A 20,453-nucleotide genomic window follows, 5' to 3' on the forward strand; every position below is an offset into this window, starting at 1 on the left:
GAGAATAGGGCTGGGGCTTTAGGAAAGTAAAGGGAGCACAGCATGGTCAGAGGAAAGGTGCGCTGCAAGTGAGGGAGGGAACAGTGCACCCTCCACAAGAATCCCCCAAGCAGAAAAACCAGCAAGTGTGGAAGCTAGCAGGAGGGGCTTCCTTGGCGTGTTTGCAGCAGCGCAAGGAAGCCGTGGAGCAGCTGTGAAGTAGGCAAGAAGCAGAGTGCCAAGAGAGGAGAACAAAAAAAGCAGAATAATGGGGGGGATGTTGTGGGGCAGCCCATGTAGGACCCTGTGGACCAGTAGGAATACTTCGTCTTTAACTCTGAGGTAAGAAGTATTTGGAAGGTTTGAGAAAATTACTAACTTTTTTGAGAAAAGTACCAACTTACATTTCAAAAGAATCATTCTGATTGCCATTTTGAGACTCAACCGTGGCAAGACTAGAAAATATTAGGGAAATGAATAATAAAGTTTTGCAATAATTCAGACAAGAGATATGTTGGTCTGTAAAGTAACTGTTGAGCTGTTAAGAAGTAGCTGGACTGTAGGTATACTGGAAAGCAGTTCTTGTGGTTACGCACCACTGAGCTGGAGCTGACTCATTCCTGACCCTCCAGTAGGTTCTCAGAGGCTGTAAATCACATGCGAAGGGACTGCTCATCTTTCTCCCCTGGCCTGGAGTCACTGATGGATTCAAACCACCTGTGTTTGGAATGGCAGAGCAACTTCTTATCCACCAAACCACTAGTACTCAGGATTTGCCAATAGAAAGGAAGTGGGGTGTCAGAGAAAGATCCAGTTAAGGATGGTTTTAAAGTTTTGAGCCACAGGGATGCATCTATATGCAGAGGGCAGGAAAATAAGAGAAGCCAGAAAAGGAAACTGAGAAGGAGCAGCCAGTGAAAACCTAGAGAGGAAGCCCCTCAGTGACGCGAACTGACACACTGACAGCAACAATGGGCTCCAGCATGGCAGCGATCAAGGTGAAGGCACACAACCAAAGTTTCAACCTGTTGTTCACAGGGAAGCTCTGAGTTCATGTCAACTACATGGCACCTAATACCACCACCACAGTGTGAACAGAGATGGGATGCTTCCCAGAAGGAAAATGAAAGAAGTGTATTAAGGAAGAGGGAGTAAACACCTACATCAATGTAACTGATAAATCCAATAGAACAAGAAGGGAAGAGAGATATCAGTAGCTTGATCAGTGTGAAAGCCAATGCTATCTCTGCTGTTGGGTGCTATCCTCTTGGACACTCAAAGTCACATTGTGTAAAACAGAACAAAATATTTTCTAGCCCCGTGCCATCCTCACAATCTCGAATGTGCTAAAAGGCCACTGCTGAAGACACTGGGTCATCCTATCTCACAGACTATCTTCTTCTTTTCACTCGTCCTCTACTTTACCAAGCAGGAGGCCTTTCTCCAGGAACTGTACCCTCCTGATAACATGCCCCAAATGTGTGAGATAGAGTTTCACCATTCTCACTTCTGAGCAACTCTGGCTACATATTTTCCAACACATGTTTGTTTGTTCTTTTGGAAGTCCATGGGACAGTCAGTACTCTGCCAGTATCACAATTCACAAGCAGCAATTCAGCTTCAGTCATCCTTCATATCCAACTTTCCTATACATGTGAGGCAACTGAAAATACCATGACTTGGATCAGGAACATCTTAATCCTGAAACTGATATCCTTGGTTTTTAGCATTTTAAATAGATCCTTGGCAGCAGATATGCGTAATGCAATATGTTACTTGATTTTTCCCCCCTGCTGTTTCCATGGGTGTTCATTGTGAATCCAAATAAAATGAAACTCTTGAAAACTTCATTCCCAGACTAGCTGTGGAATGACATCAAGGACATTATCCATGAAGAAAGCAAAAGATCATTAAAAAGGTAGTAAAGAAAGAAAAAGCCAAATTGGGATGTAGAAGAGACTCTGATACCTGTTCTAGAACACGTTCTTGCTGTTAAGTGCTGTGGAGTGGGAACAGACTCATTGCCAACTCCTCAGGGGGTTTTCAGAGGCAAATTGCACAGGGAGAGATTGCCCTTCTTTCTCCTGCAAAGAAGCTAATGCACTGAACAGCATACGCTGGAAGGGTAACACAGCTCCTTCCCACCAGGCCACCAGAGCTCCTTTTCTAGAACGCAGAGACACTAAAGTGAACGGAAGCAAAGATGAAGTAAGTTAAAGTCAATAGTGATGGGGGAGGCCTAATTGGAGGGAGTCCACTAGTACTAGAGAAGGAGAGGAGTGGAAATAGAAACCGCTCGAATCCTGGATAAGCTGGCATTTCCCTCCTCACAGGGAGAAATGAAGAAGAATGCTAAGAGAGGTTTTTAAGAGGGCAGACAGTTCCGATCCATTAGCCAGTACTTGGGACTATTATCCCAATGGAAGCTCACAACAATGTGAAGGAGAGGAAATAAAGTATATTATCTCAACATAATCTTGGGCTTATGGAGCTGATGGAATTAAAATTTGGTTGCAAATAGGTAAAGTGCCAAGGAACACAGCACAACATATGTATGAGAGTGTGAACATGAACACAGCTTACACAATGAGAAAGAACTGTGGAAGTCAAAGTTTCCCCAAACATGATAGAATGCTCATCTCCTACAAAGAGGCAGATTTAAAACAAAGTGTTTAAAGAGGAAAGACAAAGGATTTTAATAGGCAGGTGGGGAGAGCTCTTGCAGGTAAGGAAGACTAACAGATGGGCACAGGCTGACTTGATAGTGGTATTATTATTAATTGATATCTCTTCCACGATGTTGTTGTTATATGCTGTTAAGTCAGAACTGACTCTCATAGTAGACCATCCAGCAGGTTTTCACCCATTAGCTGCTCTGTGGTAGAAAGATGGCCAATCTCCTCCCATGCAATTTACTGCCCTGAAGACCTCCTAGAGGGTCAGCTATGAGTCAGCTCTGACTCAACAGTACATACCAACAACCCACAGAAAGAGGTTCTACTCTACTCTAAGGGTCCCCAGTCTGGGCTGAGCAGTGAGACCCTCCGGTGCCCTCTGAGACCAGCACAATAGCACAGTCCACTCACCTAGAGAGCTCCACAGCCAGGCATGCGCTCCTAAAGGGATGGATAGTCTGGCCAGAGCCCTCCCCTCTGAGCAACATTCCTCTTCAATGTGGGCTTAAAGGGTCCCTTCAGCTTGGCTCACCAGAGGCTAAGGAGGCACCATAATTCATCTGAGTTGGAAGAAATACACACCAACTATTTGGTAGCCTGACAGCCATCTACAGCATCCTGCCACTCACTGCTCCCCACCAGCCAAGCCCCAGGTTGTGAAGTTGATAGGAAGCTTAAGCCTACTTATCTAGCCTAACAAGAGCTAATTGTGACCACAGTCTTGCCTGTAGTCAAGCTACGAGGCTGTAATTGGGATAAGCCTGCTCAGCGGCTACACATACACATACACATACACATACACATACACATACACATACACATACACATACACATACACATACATACATCCCACTCACACAGACTCACACTTGAAGGCACGCGCTGCCATCCAGAAACAGTTTCCTCTATTACTGATGCTCGATGGAGAGCCTCCATCAATGGCCAGCGGGGAAAAAGGAACACCCAGGCCTACACCAGAAAACAAAAAGAGTCAGCAGAGCTATTATTTATTATCTGGCTTATTCAGGCAATTGAAGCCAAATGGAGTCATGGCTTAAATTACGCAGATGGTTGCCTTAATTCTAAGTGTTTATTAATAGTTATTAACGAGGATACATTGATAACAGAATGTCTCCTACAAGAGTATAAGAACAGACCAGAGGTTAAGTATTATATCCCAGATTCTCTGGTTAGAAAGAAGTTGTACCTGTTACAAATACAATTTTTCATTTGATACTGAAATTTGTGCCCAGTCTTTCTATGGTCATCTTCAGCTATGGAGTTCTCAGTAGGAAAGCATTCCATAAGGCTGTAAATATTTTTTCCCCCACGCTGAACACATTGCCATAAATTCTATTTCCTCACAAAACAGAGCCTACTTCCAGACCAAAACTTCTGTAAACCATTCTCAGAACTGAAGACAGGTTTTTCAAATTGACAAGATGTTGCCAGAACAGTTCTTCCAACACCACACTCATCTCTGCCTGGCCCCACCTGTCACCCTCCTAGGTGGGGCTGAACGCTGCTTTATTCATCAGGTCATTAACAAGCACTGAGGCACAGAATAAGAATGGAGGCACAGCAGGGAAACCAGGCCATCCCAGCACCAATGAAAAGAGGAGGCCACACACAAAAATTATATAAAAATTGAAAGTCTTCTATCACCTAGGGCTTTTAGTTTTGGAAGAAACTTCATTTCATCTCTGACACCCCTACCATTTCTTCCCAAAGATCAATCACTATATGTTTAAGAAAGCAAAATTCTGAACAATGATCTACCATCTGATCTGCTGATCTTTAATTCATTGGTCCCTGCAGCTACACAAGTCAGGAGAAGACTTCCACTTGATCCTTGATCCATAGACTTGGTCCCTTCTGATAACATGTCCAAAACAAATGAGACAAAGTCATACTTCTAAAGTGCATTCTAGCTCTATCTCTTCTAAAATAGAATTGTCTGTTCTTCTGGCAGTCCCTGGTATATTTAATCGTCTTTGCCAATATCATAATTCAAATGCCTAAATTTTTTTTTCTGTCTTCCTAAAAAAAAAAAAAAAAAAAGCAAAATGGAGAAACAAGACCCAGTGCTTGCCTGGTTCTCTTAGCTCAACCTGATTTTATGAAGTCTTTAGCAGGATTATTGATGGAATAGTGTGTTACATGTTGCATTGCTAACCAAGAGACCAGGAGTTCTACTTTGCCAATTGATCCAAGGCAAGAAGAAGAGATAGCCTGCTCCCACAGAGACTGGAAGTCTTGGAAATCCAATGGCGGGTCACCCTGAGTTGGAACTGAGGTAGTGGGTCCTGGATTTTGGTCATAAGTATATTTGCCTCTAGTGGTCTTTTGGGTCTCACGCATCAAGAATAGACAGCTTAAACAGGCTGTTCAGGGCTCTGTCAGGCTTGTCTTCAGATTCTACTTGGTTCACCCTTTTGACCTAGCTTGGAAAATACCCTCTTCTCTCTTCTCTTTGACTCTACTGCTTGTCAGTTAGGAACTTGGGCAAATCACACACTCTTCTATCTCCCTTATAGGTCCTTGAGGAACTTGAATTAAGATATTTCTGCGTTCACAATAGTGTGCACTGTAAATAGATCCACGAATACAGCAGAGTCAACAGGTGGCAATACTTTGTAAGCCTCTTAATCATAACCAAACACCCTAAGGGAATAAGTTGCTGGTGCTTGGGCCTTAAGACCACAGTCTTGGGGAACATCAAGGCCAAATGGTATGACAGTTCACAAAGACAAGGTTCTATATACTACTTCGGTAGTAAGTTAGGTCTTAAGGCCTCTCCCTTTCTAGAACAAAGAAGAAGAAATAAAAGTCTGCAGGGCTAACTGACCATTCAAACCTCAACTTCCATAATCCTGAGACCAGAAGAACTAAATGGTACCTGGTTACGACCACTGACTACTCTAAAAGGTACCTCAGTACAAGATTTTCATTAGAGTAGGGAAAATGTGGAACAAAATTTAAAAACATAAAATAAGGCAAGCTTACTGGTCCAACACAGATTGCTAGGATCCCTAAGACTACAGCCCGTAGTCATCCTTCATACTGAGAACAAAACTCACCCTGGTGATTCAACTTTCAGTCAAACAACAGACATGACTTGCTGAACAGTATGAATAAAATGTGACATCAGGACTGGAGGAAGACTCACCACTAACTTGTATTACATAGATCACACAACTTGACTTGAAGTGCTTACTTGCAGAAGATCAAAGGTTACAGCCTTCATTCAATATGGATTCCATCTCAACATCAACAAAGCAAAAGTCCTCACCACTAGACCAAGGGGAAACATTATGATAGATGGAGAAAGAATTTAAATAAAGTTTACTTTATTTTACTTTGGATCCACAATCAACACCTATGGGACAACAGTCAAAAAATCAAAAGATGTCCGGTGTGAAAAACAATGCATACGAACTTTACAAACTTTATAAGTAAACCAGTAAAAAAATTAAAAAAAAAAGAAATAAAAAGATGTATTGCACTGGAAGAATCCACTGTCAATGGTCTTTCCAAAGTTCTAAAGAGCAATGATGCCAGTTTAAGACTAAGGTGCACCTGATCCATGCCCTAGTATTTTTGTTTCCTATGCATCTGAAAGTTGGACAGTCAATAAAGAAGACCAAAGGAGAACTGAAGCCTTAGAACTGGTACTGGTGAAGAGTATTAAATATACCATGGACTGCCAAAAGAAAAAAAATCTGTTATGAAGGAAATACAACCATGGTGCTTCTTAGAAGAAATGATGGTAGAAGTTTGTCTAACTTACTTTAATTCAGGAGGAATTAGTCCTTGGAGGAAGGCATCATGCTTCCTCCAAGCTAAAAAGAGTTAACAAAAGAGAGGAAGACCCTCAACAAGATGATTAAACACAGTGACTATCACAATGGGCTTGAGCATGATAGATTGTGAGAATGGTACAGGATAGGACAGAGTTCAGACCTGTGGCTCACAGGATTGCTATGAGCTGCAGCAGACTTGACAGCACCTAACAACATGAGATGACCAACATCAAGGAAGTTTCATTCCAGATGAAGTCAAAGACCAACATTTGCCCCAACATAAATCTCTTGACATGAGAAAAGGGCAGGATTTAAAGATTAATGGAAATTCAAATTACAGATGAAGTGGGGAAAGTCCTATTACATTGTATTATAATGAATAATATAAAACAAACTGTGTATGAGTAGATAATAAAAAATGCATCTGCTTTCTAAAGGTTCATTTAAAATCACACTGAGTGAAGACTCACTCAAATCACACCAAAAGATACATGCAAGAATACATGATAAACTGCAAACCACGGTATAAATATCACCAAAGCAATTCAGAGGCAGGGAACTTGCAATCCTAAACTATCATTTACAAATACATTTTGCCTTTGGGGGCCCCTGGTGTTTTTCCTTTTGTCTGTAAAATGGGACATCTAGGCCTACTTCATCCCCAATTTCTTGGCAGAAGAGCCTGAGGCTGCAGCTCTACAAAGTTCTACAAATTTCTGAAAGAGTTGAAAGAAAAGATAAACATACTCAAAATCTCTCATGTGGTGCTCCCAGAAGACCAAGCCGCAGATTAAGACGGATACTATGGATACTTCCACTCTGTAGGCTATCGGAACTCCACACACACACTGGCCTGGACGGCTAGCTCACTACAAGCAAGTCTTCCTCATGCACCATGAAGACCCGCACCAATGGTGGTGCGGCAGGGAGGAGAAGAGAGCACACATCCACATAGACGCACGCACATTTTCTTTTTTAAAAGGCAAAAATTTGCTCTCCTAATCTCCAGCCCATATCTTTTGTAGACCAGCAATGAAAGTGATTGGTATTTTTGAGCATTGAGCAATTTCTGGGGTGGGGGAAATTCAGAAACTGATAGGTTGGCAGCAAAAAATTAGAAGCAGGTTGTGTTATTGTTAATAGCTGCTGCCTAGTCAATTCCAACTCCTGGCAAAGCCATGTGATGAGAACTACCCCGCAAGGTTTTCAAGGCTGTGACCTTTGAAAGCAGATTGTGAGGTATCACAGGGTGGACTCGAACTGCCAAACTTCTGACTCAAAGTCAAGAACTTAGTCACTCAGAGATCTTATACAACTCATGTTTTAAACATGTCCTGGGCACCTGCTGTAGGACAGGCATTACGCTAAACCCAGGGAATACAGATTTAAATGAGAAGTACACACAGATTATTTCTTTAGATGCTCTCCAGGGAGAAAGTTATGGCCTAGAAACCTGTCTCTATTCCTTCTCCAGGTGACATATGGAGTAAATAATTTGTCTTAAACTGAAAGGCCATTTATTGTCTATATGGATGACTCAATTTGGAAAAGAGATAAGCAGTTACACACCGATCAAAATTTCTTAAGTAAAATCATATGATAATAGAGGAGCTCACTATTCAAGTAAGTTCCACAAGGCTAAGAATATAGTTGGTACATTTGAATTTTGGTATGTCAAATATATTTAATACACAGCAGAACATAACAACCACCCAGGGTCTTTTATTCTTCGACTTTCCCAATTATCTTATTATCTCCACCTTTATAACATTTAAATGTCCTTCCTACGTTTAACAATCTCTATACTTTGAGCTTACAGACGGACACTAAGTAAGTAAAAAAAAATTGAAGTTGTAAAACGCCTGGGGATCCCAGTAAGGCAAGTGTCAAATAAATTCAAGCTCTTGCTGCTTCATCACACAGGGTAACTTTAAACGAGAAAGAGATTTAGTTGCTAAAATAACCCACTGGTATGTCTAGTGCCACCCACACTGAGCAGGCCTCCTCACATCCCCAGCGAACAGCCTCTGCATTTCCCCAAACCTCAGTTTCCTCATCTATCAGAAGGACTTGTCTGTGCCTCTGGGAAATACAAAGTATCGAAGAAAAGCAAGAGACTCTATTAAACACTAATGATCCCATCTCACAATTCCTTCACCAGATAGCACACAGTGCACTTACTTTGACTATTGTGATAATGGACTATCCTAAACGTCTCAAAGAGTTGACTAGCCATAGCAGAGCAGATACAGTTTAGATGCAGGTAAGTTCCTGCTGCAGCACTGTTGTGACCTTTGTTTCTTTGCCTCTAAAAAGGGGTCACTAATTCTGACATGAAACCTATGCTAACATACTGAAGGCAGTGCAAACCCTTTGCAGGTGGTAGTTACTCTGTGACCACTATTGTTCAGCAGTGAACCCTCAGTGCTGCGTACAGAGTCGGCACCAAGCAAGTACATGCTGCGTAAATGAATGAACACCTAATTGAATCACTGTGGTTCCTATTATAGGTGAACCTGCATTAGGACCTACTCAGGATCTTAAATCCATTCCATTTCCTCCTTTTATACTTTCTCCTTTCCTTTCTAATTCTTCCAAGAGCCTACTTCTTTAAGCACAGGTAAACTCAAGAGAAAATTTTTTTTAAAAATGACACTAAATATTTCTGTGAAACTAAGTCTACAAGAGCCATGGATTCAGCCACTGATCACATTCATTGGTCTGGCACCTCCATACAGACCCACACAAACATCAGGTGTCAGGCCACAGAGTTAGATGTTCACCCATGGAGTTTACAATCTGGGAGGAGAATGAAATCATTTGAATACAAAATGTTAAATTCTGGACAGACATTATGTACCAGGAAAATGGGAGAAGAGTAAAGACAATATGGTTTTTCCTTGGGGAGAGGATGAGATTGGGAATGGCGTTTGCAAGGGAAATGTCATTTAAGCCAATGGCAGTATGATGGAAATGAGAAAGAAGGTAGGGGGTGAGAAGGAAGAAGAAGAGAAAGGGACAAAAAGCAGCTTCTCAGCAGAGGAGACAGATTAGAAGGGAAAGGCCTATAGGAGGGATAAGGAAACAGATGGAGTCTAGGGTAAAGAGTTCAAGTACATTTGGATCACGGCGAGTAGCTCAATGCTTCTAAAATGTAGAACCAGAGAAGGAGTAACAAGTAACAATTGACAAAACTTACATGAACCAGTCCACAAACATTTACTGAGTAACTACTGTACTAAGGACATGGGGAATATTTGTTAATGTATGAAACTTTGCCCAACAACAAAGGAGGCCACTACACAAGAAGCTAACGCCCACCCTTGCTTCTGAGAGTGAAGGTGATGCAGGCTCTCCAGTGCTAAGGGAGGCTGCTGGCGGGCAGTGGAGTAAGCACTGGAAAAGGAGTCCAGGAGACCTGGCTATTGGGGTGACTGACCTGGCCACCTCCTTGCTATTTGACCTTGGCCAAGTCATAGCCTCCTTTTGGCCTGCTTCCGCTCTGTAAAATAAGCAAGTTCGAAAACAAGGTCCTTATAATCCCTTAGAGCTCTCTTATGACACTGATTCCTTTAAGTAACAGAGTGCTGCTGAGACGGGGTCGGGGTCTGCTCTGAGCATTGCTTAACTTGTGGCTGCCACAGTCATCACTCAGAGGACTCAGAGGGGCAGAAGCAAAATCAAAAGACATTTGCAGAAGATTGATGCCTAACTAGGCCTGATGTATCTGTGAGAGCTGGGGGAATTTATGTGGGTGACTCCACAGTCATAAATAAAATCCCTTTCTCTTACCCAAAATCTCATTCGAGGGGTAAACACCAGACACCGTAATAGACAATTTGGTGGCATCTCCCACCCCATGCCTCACTCAGATGAAAAACAGCAGTCACAAGGCAGGGTAATGGGCCCAGCCGCCTCTTTACAAACATCCATATTGTCACCAGCAGACAAGGCAGGCTGAAAGAAGCAGGTGTGGAGATTTATCTCTGAGATTCCTGGGCCTTTGGTGAGTCCAGCTCGGAATGCCAGGCATTCTGAGACTAGGAGTAACCCAAATTTGGGGCAGTATAACCCTGGGATGGTGGAGGGAGCAACAGTGCCTCCTCTTCCTGTGAGCTACTCAATTATTTGGGGGGCTACGAGCAACCTGACCACCAGTACTTGCCCAACCCATCGATGTGCAAGACTGCATGCTGCTGAGATAGCCCCTCGTGTTTTCTTGGCCTACTTCTCATCCTATCCCTGACCTAGTGCAGATCCCCTCCAGAGGCCCTGTAATTAGCACCTTTCCATCTGCACGGATCAGGGGACTCTGAAAAAGCTCCTGGCTCTCAGAATAACCAAGGGGAGAGTAATGCCGGTCTGGCAATTGCTATTTTGTTTTTTTTCTCTTCTTTCTTTTTGTGGCTAACTTGGCTTATGCCTGGATTGACCTTGCCAGCCAGCAGCTTCCTCCCCGGAAATCGCCAAGAAGGCCTGGCATGAACAAAAAAGCAGGCGAGTCCTGTCCTGAGCTGGACAAACATCGTGCTGAATGTATTTTGGGGAGCATGGAGAGAAGAGTGTCCCCGTGAAACCGTCACTAGCCAAGCAGCCAAGAGTGGGATCCGTGGGCTCCACTTCGTGCTTCCCTCCTGGAGAAAGTGTCAGGAGAGCCGGGCTGCGAGGCACTGCTGATCCTGTGGGCCTTTTTCACTTCACATTAGCGACAAATGGAAATTGATAGGTTACTGCTTTATCCGCTCATTTAGAGGGGGAGCAAACCCTGCAGCAAATGCTGAATAACTGCAGGCATCTTATAAATTAAGCATCTTAAGGATACGAACCATTTTGCATTGCTGCTAAGCAGAATTAAATTAGGTTTTGAAGTCTCATTAGAAATGAATGGGGATAAGAAGGGGGAAAATACCATAGGAGATCTAATTTTTAATTTTCTTTTTTTTTTTAAACATTCAGAGCAGCAAGCATAGGACAAGGTGAGCAGAAGAATTGTGTATTGGGTCCAGGTTTCTGACTATACTCGCTTGTGTGCAGAAAAATGAAAGGTGACAGGAAACTGCTGACCAGCTTGCAGGTGGGCCTGTGGCAGGTTCGGCCTAGACTCACCACCCTTCACCTGCCTTCAGTACAGGCCTCTGACCACACCAGCCTGCAGCCTGAGTCAGGCCCTTGGGACCAGTCCTAACACCAATGAAAGAATTAGGGAACTAGAACCAAATTCCAAAGACATCCAAGTGGTGAGATGGGTAAGCACTCATCTAACCAAAAATCAGCAATTCTAATCCACAGGAGAAAGAAGCTGGAGACCTGCTCTTGTACAGATTCATGGGCTTGACGACCTCATAGGGCAGTTTTGCCCTGTCCTTCTGGGGAGCTCTGGTGGTGCTTCATGGAAAGCTGCAGTGTTAACCCAAGGACCACACTTGTCTGGCAGTTTGAGCCCACTAACTTCTCCACAGGAGAACGATGGCAGTGTCCTCCATGCGATTTATAGTCTTAGAAACTTGCTGGGACATCACTATGAATTGGACACAGGGGTAGGGAGTGAGTTAGTGACAGAATCACTGTGTGTAGTAACTCACTCAAAAACACACAACACCAACAAGCCAAGGCCTGCCTTCAGCCATCTAAACACCTATGTTCTAACCCTTTCCCACTCAATTTTAGTGGCTGAGTGTGGCCTTGTTCATAGTGTTCACTTTGCCTCCACTACATGCCCAGCTGGGAACAGGAGTCTCTATGGTTGTTTGTCAGGGTAATCTGCTTAGATGCAGGGCCCTCGAGAACTATCACCTACTTCTGTCCTGTTGTTCTGCTTTCCCCTTAGAGGGGGCTTCTTTAGATTAACAACACCCCTGCCTGGATTTCTTATCATTGTGTCGGCTGCCTCTCTGTCTACTTTAACTTAATCCTACACATTCACACACATACACAGATTCCTGACACCCAGTGGTTTTCCTGACTCAGTCTGTTGCTGGGCTCTCAGAAGATCACAGTGTGACAAACTGACTCTCCTCATCCTGCAGCCCATGGCCAGCCAAGCCCAGCTCGGTTCTGCCAGGGAGGAGGTAACAGACTTTCTGGGCTTTCCTGGACAGCAGGAGGGCCCTTCAGGGATGGGTGTGCTGACGGTGCAGGTATCACTGCCATCTGCCCACACCAGAGTGAGCATTCTAATAATGACAAGGACAAGCGAGAGCAGTTGTAACTCACATCATTGAAGTTGCACTGCCCATCCTCTCCAAAGCCAGGCAGGCACATACATACACAGAGTCAAGAGCTCCCAGGAAGTGGAGCCAAGGCCAACACACAGTCTCTGCCTTCATCCTTACAAGCCTGGAGATGACACTCCCCAGGAGGCATTTTTGGGCTGATCAAAGGGGAAGTGAGGTGATCTATTATCTCTAGCCTTCAATTAGGAACCTCCTTGACCACGTCAAGGGAACTCTGGTGGCCTAGTGGGTAAGGAGCTGCTCCTCTGAAGAAAGAAGGGCAATCTCCTCCCACAGGACTTCTATAGCTTCTGAAAATTCACTGGAGGGTCAGCTATGACTCAGTTCTGACTCTATGAAGCTGAGCACATATCAACAAGGCCCCACCACCCTCCTTCCTCTAACAGCTGTTCCATCATGTGCTCAGCTGAGTAAGTCCCACAGCAGGTGTTTGCAGCATTTTCTCACCATTACCAAAAAGAGCACAGTAGCCTTCCCTAGCCTTCTCAACACCCAGATGACGCAGTGCAAGGCCTAGTTAGGTTCCTGAGTCGGCACAGCTGTAAGATGTCTCCCTGGCTCCAAGGCTGTCTGGGGTAATGCGTAGAGGCCTCACCCAGAGCCAGGCTTCTCCAGAGTGCAGCACCCGAGACACTTACCAATCCTCAGAGAGTGTGGGCTGCAGGCGACCATCATGAGCCACATGGGAAGCAGCACCAAAGGCGCCGAGACGCGGGGCATCTTCTATAAATCCTCATGGAGCCCTCTGCTGGTCTGGGCATGACATAACTCTGCAAGAGAGCAGGGGAAGCCATGAGTGCTGTGACTCAGCCAGGTGGTCCCTTGTCCACACCAGTGACTCAAGAACCATTTGGAAGCACAGGCTCTCCTGAAAAACTTCTTGTGGCCCTGTCCCCCCCCTCACCCTAGAACTCCAGAGCTGGCTCCAGGCAGACACAGAGTTGGGGAGTTAACAAGAATTCTTTGTCCTCTCTCCTCTGCCCAGGCAAAAAGAGGACTCAGATTCTAATTCCTTCTCTACAATAAAAAAGTGGGACATGATCAATGGGACAGTACTTAGCTATGACGAGAAATTAAGTCCTGATACAGCTTATAGCATGGATGAAGCTTGAAAACATTATGTAAGGTGAAATAAGTCAGTCACAAAGACAATGCTTTATATAGCTTACATGAAATACCTAGGCAAATGCAGAGAGACATGCAGAATATTAGCAGTTATGGGGTTGAGGGAAAGGGGAGTGGGGAGTTACAGTTCAGAAGGGCAATGCATCTATGTTAATGATGGTAAAATGAATTTGAAAAGAAGAGCAATAAAGGTAGCACAGCATGGAGACTGTAATAAATGTCACTGAATCACACAGGTTAAAAATGTTGAACTGACAATGTTTTGTTATGCATATTCTTACCAACATTTTCTTTATAAGTAAGGAGAGCGGGTGGGATGGAGGAGGGGTTACTGTGGTTAAGCAATAAGAATTCCATTTGTTTCCCATCCTCCTGCTGTCAATACTGCCATCTTTTTTTTTTTTTTTAGCCATTCTGGAGGATGTGGACGGGCATCTGATCGTGGTTTTGAATTGCAATCACCTGATGTCTAATGAAGTTGAGCATCTTTACAAATGTTTACAGGCTATTTAGATACCCTCTCCAGTGAAGTGTCCGCTCCAGTTTTTCCTATTGGATTAATTGTCTGAAGGGTGGCATATTAAAATCATTTTCATATTACTCTCCTCAGCTGGGCACCTGGGACTAGACTTCCCAGGTGCTTAGCAGTTCCACTTCACCCCAGTATTGAGGGTGGAACCAGCAGACTCCAGGCTTCAAGGTCTCTGACAACTCTGGTCCAAGGGGACAATGCCCATGCTGCCTGGAGCAAAATCTTCTGCATTAATCTTATGCTTTAGTAAAAGTTCTTTGTAATGACCCCTCCCCCATTCTATGTTCCAGCCATACTGGCTCCCTTCAGTCCCTTAGCCACATAGGATCCCCTCTGTCTAAAGCATTGTCCTTTCCACATCCCTGCTTGCCCTTTGCCAGGCTAGGCCTCTTTCTATGTGCCCTTCAGTGGCCCTGAGAGCTTTCCCTCATGTCTCAATGGGATCATTTATATATTTCTGCAGGTGGGACTAGGATGAGTTTCTGAAGGGCAAGGACTATCTCCAGCTGACGTGGTCTCACCAGAGCCCACCTGCACACAACAGGTGCACAGCACATATTTGTTCAATGACTGAGAGGCTTCAAGCAATCTCGTGTTATGAAGAGACAGAGGGAAATAGAGGGGAAGGGATTGGTGTAAAGGTAACTGTTACTGGCAAATTGGGTCCAGAGTCTTTATCCTTTGATTTGTGGGTCTTGATGCAGGGACAGATGAAAGCAAACGCTGTTTCCAGGGAAGCCTGGTATTCTGGTTCATTATGCATGTATGGTGATTATGCTGTTATCGCCTGTCTCCCCACTAGAAGGTAAGCACAACTGGGGGAGGGAGGGAGAAAGCTTATTTCACTATGTCCCCAGGGCCCAGAACAGACTCTGTACCTGGCCTCAATAAATATTTCCTGAGTGGAAAAATGAACTAATTGTCAAGGTAGAAAGACTGTAAAAATATGGTTAGGCTATATAAAAGTAATACTAAATACAACCATTCATATCAAATGCCGTCTGCTTATGCCCGATCAGCATGCTACACAGTAATTACTATGCAGACCACTAATTAGCTGTCAGATCAATCTCTGTAAGTTTTAGTTGATGACAGCAGTACATTCGGTTTATACAGGTCTGCCATTTGTCATTCATGACTCCGAACATGGCCCGACCAGGAAGCCCGCATTTAACGGCAACCCTGGCTGAACATTCCAGAGTGCCAGCTGCTCGGGGTACCTGGGCTGTGTGCTGTGTCAGTCATCTCTCAGACTTCCCAAAAGTGACAGAAGCACCACCTCACACGTGTGTAAGGCTCAATAGTGGGCAACACTGTCTCTGCAGCCTTTGAACCTCATTGACTCCACAGAGCAAGCTCTTCAGAGATGAGAATGCTGAACCCAAGACAGGTGAAGGCAGAGCCAGGGCCAGCTCTGACTCCATTACCTTTTCTGCTCTATCTTAACTATCTGCATATGAGAGCAAAAGGATGAACCATTTAGATTCTTTAAAACACACACACACACACAGTTCTTATTTCAGCTCAAAGATCAGATGATTCTTGTTTTAGAGCTTAAGACTGTAGCCTTTACTCAGTGAAATAATTTAAGATGTTGTTGTTATTGTTACTATTGTTATGTGCCATCGAGTCACCTGCAACTCATAGCGACCCTATGTACAACAGCCCTAAACCCTGCTCTATCCTGTGCCAATCTCACTGTCTCTGACACACCTACCCCCATTACCCCAGTCACTCAACCAATTAATCTCATCGAGGATCCCTCCACCCTCCTAAGCATGACATCCCTCTCCAAGGACTGGTCCCTCCTTGCAACATGTCCAAAGTATGTCAGACAAAGCTGCAGAATCCTTGCCTCCAAGGAGTAGCCCGGCTTCACCCTCCTCAGGACAAACCTGTTCATTTTCTTAGCAGTCAATGGTACTCTTCTCGAACATCACAGCTCAAAGGTATCATTTATTTTGGAGGTGCATTATTAAGTCCCCCTCCCCACCAACACAACTCCTCCCTGGGGGTTCACTTCCGCTCATGGTTGGTCTCTCACTCCCTTCCTGATCCAGGTCCAGCCCTGATAATGCACCTATACAGGTGCCTCTTGAAATTCCCATCCGGGTGTCACACAGCACTTTGGACGCACTGGTCTAAAGGGAACACGTCTCCACCACTCACCACCATCTGCTTCGCCTTCTACACCCTCCCTCTCCCTTAGGTGGCATCACAATCTACCAGGCACCCAAAGCAGAGGCTCAAAGTTACCCCCTAGGTCTCCTTCCTCATAACTTCTCATCCAATCGGTCTCCGAGTCCTGACTATTCTGATCCGCAATGCCGTCATCTCTAATCCATCGCCTTCATTCCCCAGCCAGGCTTTTGTCAGCAACAACCTAGAACTCTGTCATCACACTCGTGGTGGGCTCCCTTCCTCTGAGCTCCCCCTCCAGCTAATTCTACACACAGTGGCCAAGAGGTTCTTGCTAACCTAGAAACGTCATGATATGCTCCTGCTGCAAAAGTTTTCAGTAGCTCCACTAGATAGGGGCCCCAGGACAAAAACCTCACCCTGACATAGAATCCTTTCCATAAATGCCTCTACTCACTGTCCTCCCCCTCCCCTGTCCATCTGATGCTCAAACAGAGCTGAGGCTCAAACGCCCTGAACTGTGCTGCCTTCTTCCACTGAGCCACTCCTGGGTATGTGCTCTTAGTTCCCTTGGGAATATAGTTCCATCTCTAATGATCCATGCGCTCTACCAGCTCTAAAAACCCATTAAAGAGTCAGCTATGAGTCAGTTCCAACTTGAAAGTATACAACAACACAACAACCGATGATCCAGAAACTGATTTTTTCCCCCCCTCTTCTCACGATTAAGCTCATTCTTGTCCCTCTGAGGTGCCCTTTGACCACCCTCTGCCTTGCCCAGGCCTCAACATGCTCCTGTCACATCTCGAACGTTCTTCCACTAGGGCACGCATCATGTTTACAACCCCAAGCCCAGCTGCCTCTTTCAGGAATCTGTGTGCTAGCATGGCAGGGACCATCCCAAGCTGCTAGTACACTATCTGGCACATAATAAGAGCTCCATTAAAGCTGAATCAATGAATAAGCGAACAGATTATGTTAAAAAAGGCAATTTCTCAGTTTACACAAATATGAAATAAATTTGCAGTTCAGACTGTGTATTCTGTATATTCACTGTGGTTAAACAAGCAACTTACACAGGCATAACTCTATAGATCCAGACAGAGGGTAATTACGACAGTACGTGCTAAAGAAGGAAGAGAAGAGAACATTTCCTAGCCTATTATTCTGTGCTAGGGCTTAATATAACACCCACTAAAGGGATGGAGGGGACTCTGGTGGCCTAGTGGGAAGAAGCTGCCCTGCAACCCCAAAGGTACACGGTCAGATCCACCAGCTGCTCTGCAGGAGAAGGATGGGCAATCTCCTCCCATGTGATTAACTGCCTCTGAAAATCCGCAGGAGGGTCAGCTATGGGTCAGTTCCAACTCGATGATATATGACAGTAACAAGAGAGATGGAGAGGGGCTGCTCATAGGGCCGTGCACTGCCACTTACCAGCTATCCACCTTAGGCAAGTTAGTTCTAAATCCCACTGTCTCCAGTTATAATGTGAGGAAAACAAAGACATTCTCAAAGAATTATTATGAGGATTAAATGACAATGATGGTTGTACAGTAAGCAGTCAGTAAATATTAAAAAGTTACTCATTATTACTCTTATAAACTGGGGGGAGGGGGGCATAACTCAGATTTATTGCCATCAAGCCAGAAACAACTCCTAGCTGATCCACCAGTGATTTTTCAGAGGCTGTAAACTACACAGGAGAAGACTGTCCATCTGTCTCTCACGGAGCCACGGACTGATTTGAACTGTCAGAAAGGCATCATGTTTGAGTTAGCAGTACAACTCCCTGCAGACTATGCCACCAACGCTCTCAATCCCACAACAACCCTGATAAAAGTGTGTTTCATCTTCATATCACATGCGGAAGCAGAGATTTGATAATTTATACAAGATCATGCAATGAAAAAAGTAGTGTTGGAGTTCAAAATCAAGTGTCTAATCACATGTGCTCACAAACCTTACATCCCCTGTTTGACAAGAGCTAAAAAGGGATTGTTTGGCTGAAATAAATTCCAAAGCAGGTATGAAACTAAGGTTTCTGATTGCTGAAGGTCTCTAACAGACCCCACCTTTATAGACCTGGGTCCAATCTTGGACTTCTAGTGACTCTGAAGGCAGAGAGTTCAAATACAGAACTTTTCCATGTTGTAGACACTCAGGTAGCCATGGTTAGGGCTCTGATTAAAACAAGGGTAGATATGACTCTGAGACTTATTTTAAAAATTCATACTCAGTTGATGCCAACTGCTGATCAGCCCATGTGTATCAGGGTAGAAGTGATACAGATTTTCACTGCTGTAACCTTTCAGAAGCAGATGACCAAGCCTTTTTTCCAAGACAACTCTAGGTAAGTTAACGGTCAAGAGCAAACCAACTGCAAGCCATACTTGCCACCCAGGGACTCCTCTGGGCCTTCTATGTGGATCCTTTCCATGAGTGACCCGGCTCTGAGCCCGTGCTGTCAAGCGTGATGACAGGAGACAGCAGTGCCTACCTCACAAGGTGACGAGCATCAGGAGAGGAGGGAACACGCCGGACTTCACCTGTGTCCGCAGTGCCTAGCACAGGCAGGCACATAGTAGGCACTCAAATCAATCTGATAAAAGAAAACAAAGTATAATCAGTGTATGTAGGAAATATTGTCAGTGGTAGTTAGATGTGGTGTCCTTGGCCACAGGGATTTATAATCTCAGTAAATTTCTCCACTCCTTTGAATTATCCTTCTTGCTGGCAGCTCTCAGGTGGCATTCAATCACACATTGCCTGGGACAACTTAAAAGACACGCCGGGGAGCACCAGCCTGGGAGCTGAGGCCCCTGAGTTGTTCTCATTTTGGCTGCGCCATTGGCCAGCCCAAGATCAATGGTTTTCTCCACCAGAGATGTGAAACCCCCACCTTTTCCAGAAGGCAGGTCACACAAGCCTACCCTTCCATGACCCTGAGACTGGAAGAACTAGACGGTACCATGCTGACCACTCGCAAATGGGTCATAGCAGAAGATGCTGGACAGAGGGGGAGGAAAAGTGAAACAAGACTCAAGAACAACAATGAAAAGGTGAGACTTACTGGTCCAATAAAGACATATGGCGGAGGTGCAGTAGAAACCCTTGAGACCAACTTTCAAAATCTCAAGACTGATCAGCTTCCTCAAAGGAAACCAAACAAGACCCCACTGCTACAGTCAGTTCTGACTCCAAGCAACCCTCCATCATGTTTCTGAGCCTGTAAATCTTTGTGCGACAAAAGTGTCCATCTTCCCTCCCAAAGCAGGTAGTGGATGCAAACGGCCTCCCTTTCTGTTAGTAGCTTGATATGCGACGGAGCTCTGATGGCGTAGAGGTAAGGGAGTGAGCATCCAGTGTAAAGGCACACGCATGCAGCCATCCTAAAGGCCTGTGGTTCAAATCTGCCAGTTGCTCCACAGGGGAATGATGGCAGTATCCTCCTGTGTGATTTATTGCCTCTGAAAATCTACTGGTGGGTTCCAACACTACAGTATATAACAACAACATGGCACAGGGTTCCTGTCCTCAAACTAGTAGGTCCTCAAATGTCTGCTTAAGATCTAGAAGTCTCTAAACTCCCTCTTATGTGCCTAGATTTTAAACAAAGACTCCAATTGAACAGGGCTCTTATCCCTCTTACTGGTGTAACACCCAGAAAAAGTACCTTAGATAATGTAGATATAAATGTTAGAAGCAGCCTGTGCTTAGAAAAAGACATGCTGGAGAAGGCAGAGAGTCAGAGCAAAAGAGGAAGACCCTCAAGAGACAGGCTGACAAGATGAAGGCAACAAAGGGCGCGGTGGACCATGGGGATGGATTAACCCAGGACGGAGCCAACTTCCAATCCACTGTTTATGGGGTTGCCAAGTCACAGTTGACCTGATGGCACCTAACAACGGCAATAAACGCATGAATAAATGCATGGCTACTTAACATTTTACTTATTTGAGCTTTA

The 20,453-nt window shown here is 44.6% G+C and overlaps 1 protein-coding gene across 1 annotated transcript in view; it reads right to left on the bottom strand.

The window, feature by feature from the left end:
• Positions 1-19,077, bottom strand: part of GRIK4 (glutamate receptor, ionotropic, kainate 4) — a 496,433-nt gene extending 477,356 nt beyond the window's left edge. The window contains exons 1-2 of the mRNA XM_006895612.1: positions 18,987-19,077; positions 13,329-13,460 (exon numbers count right to left, since the gene is read on the bottom strand). Of these exons, the coding sequence (XP_006895674.1) occupies positions 13,329-13,410 (82 nt within the window). The 5' untranslated portion in view covers positions 13,411-13,460; positions 18,987-19,077. The remainder of the gene's footprint in view (positions 1-13,328; positions 13,461-18,986) is intronic.
• Positions 19,078-20,453: the final 1,376 nt, after the last annotated feature.

This window comes from Elephantulus edwardii, unplaced genomic scaffold (assembly GCF_000299155.1).
Source record: "Elephantulus edwardii isolate Elephantulus edwardi_28Jun2011 unplaced genomic scaffold, EleEdw1.0 scaffold00171, whole genome shotgun sequence".
NCBI lineage: Eukaryota > Metazoa > Chordata > Mammalia > Macroscelidea > Macroscelididae > Elephantulus > Elephantulus edwardii.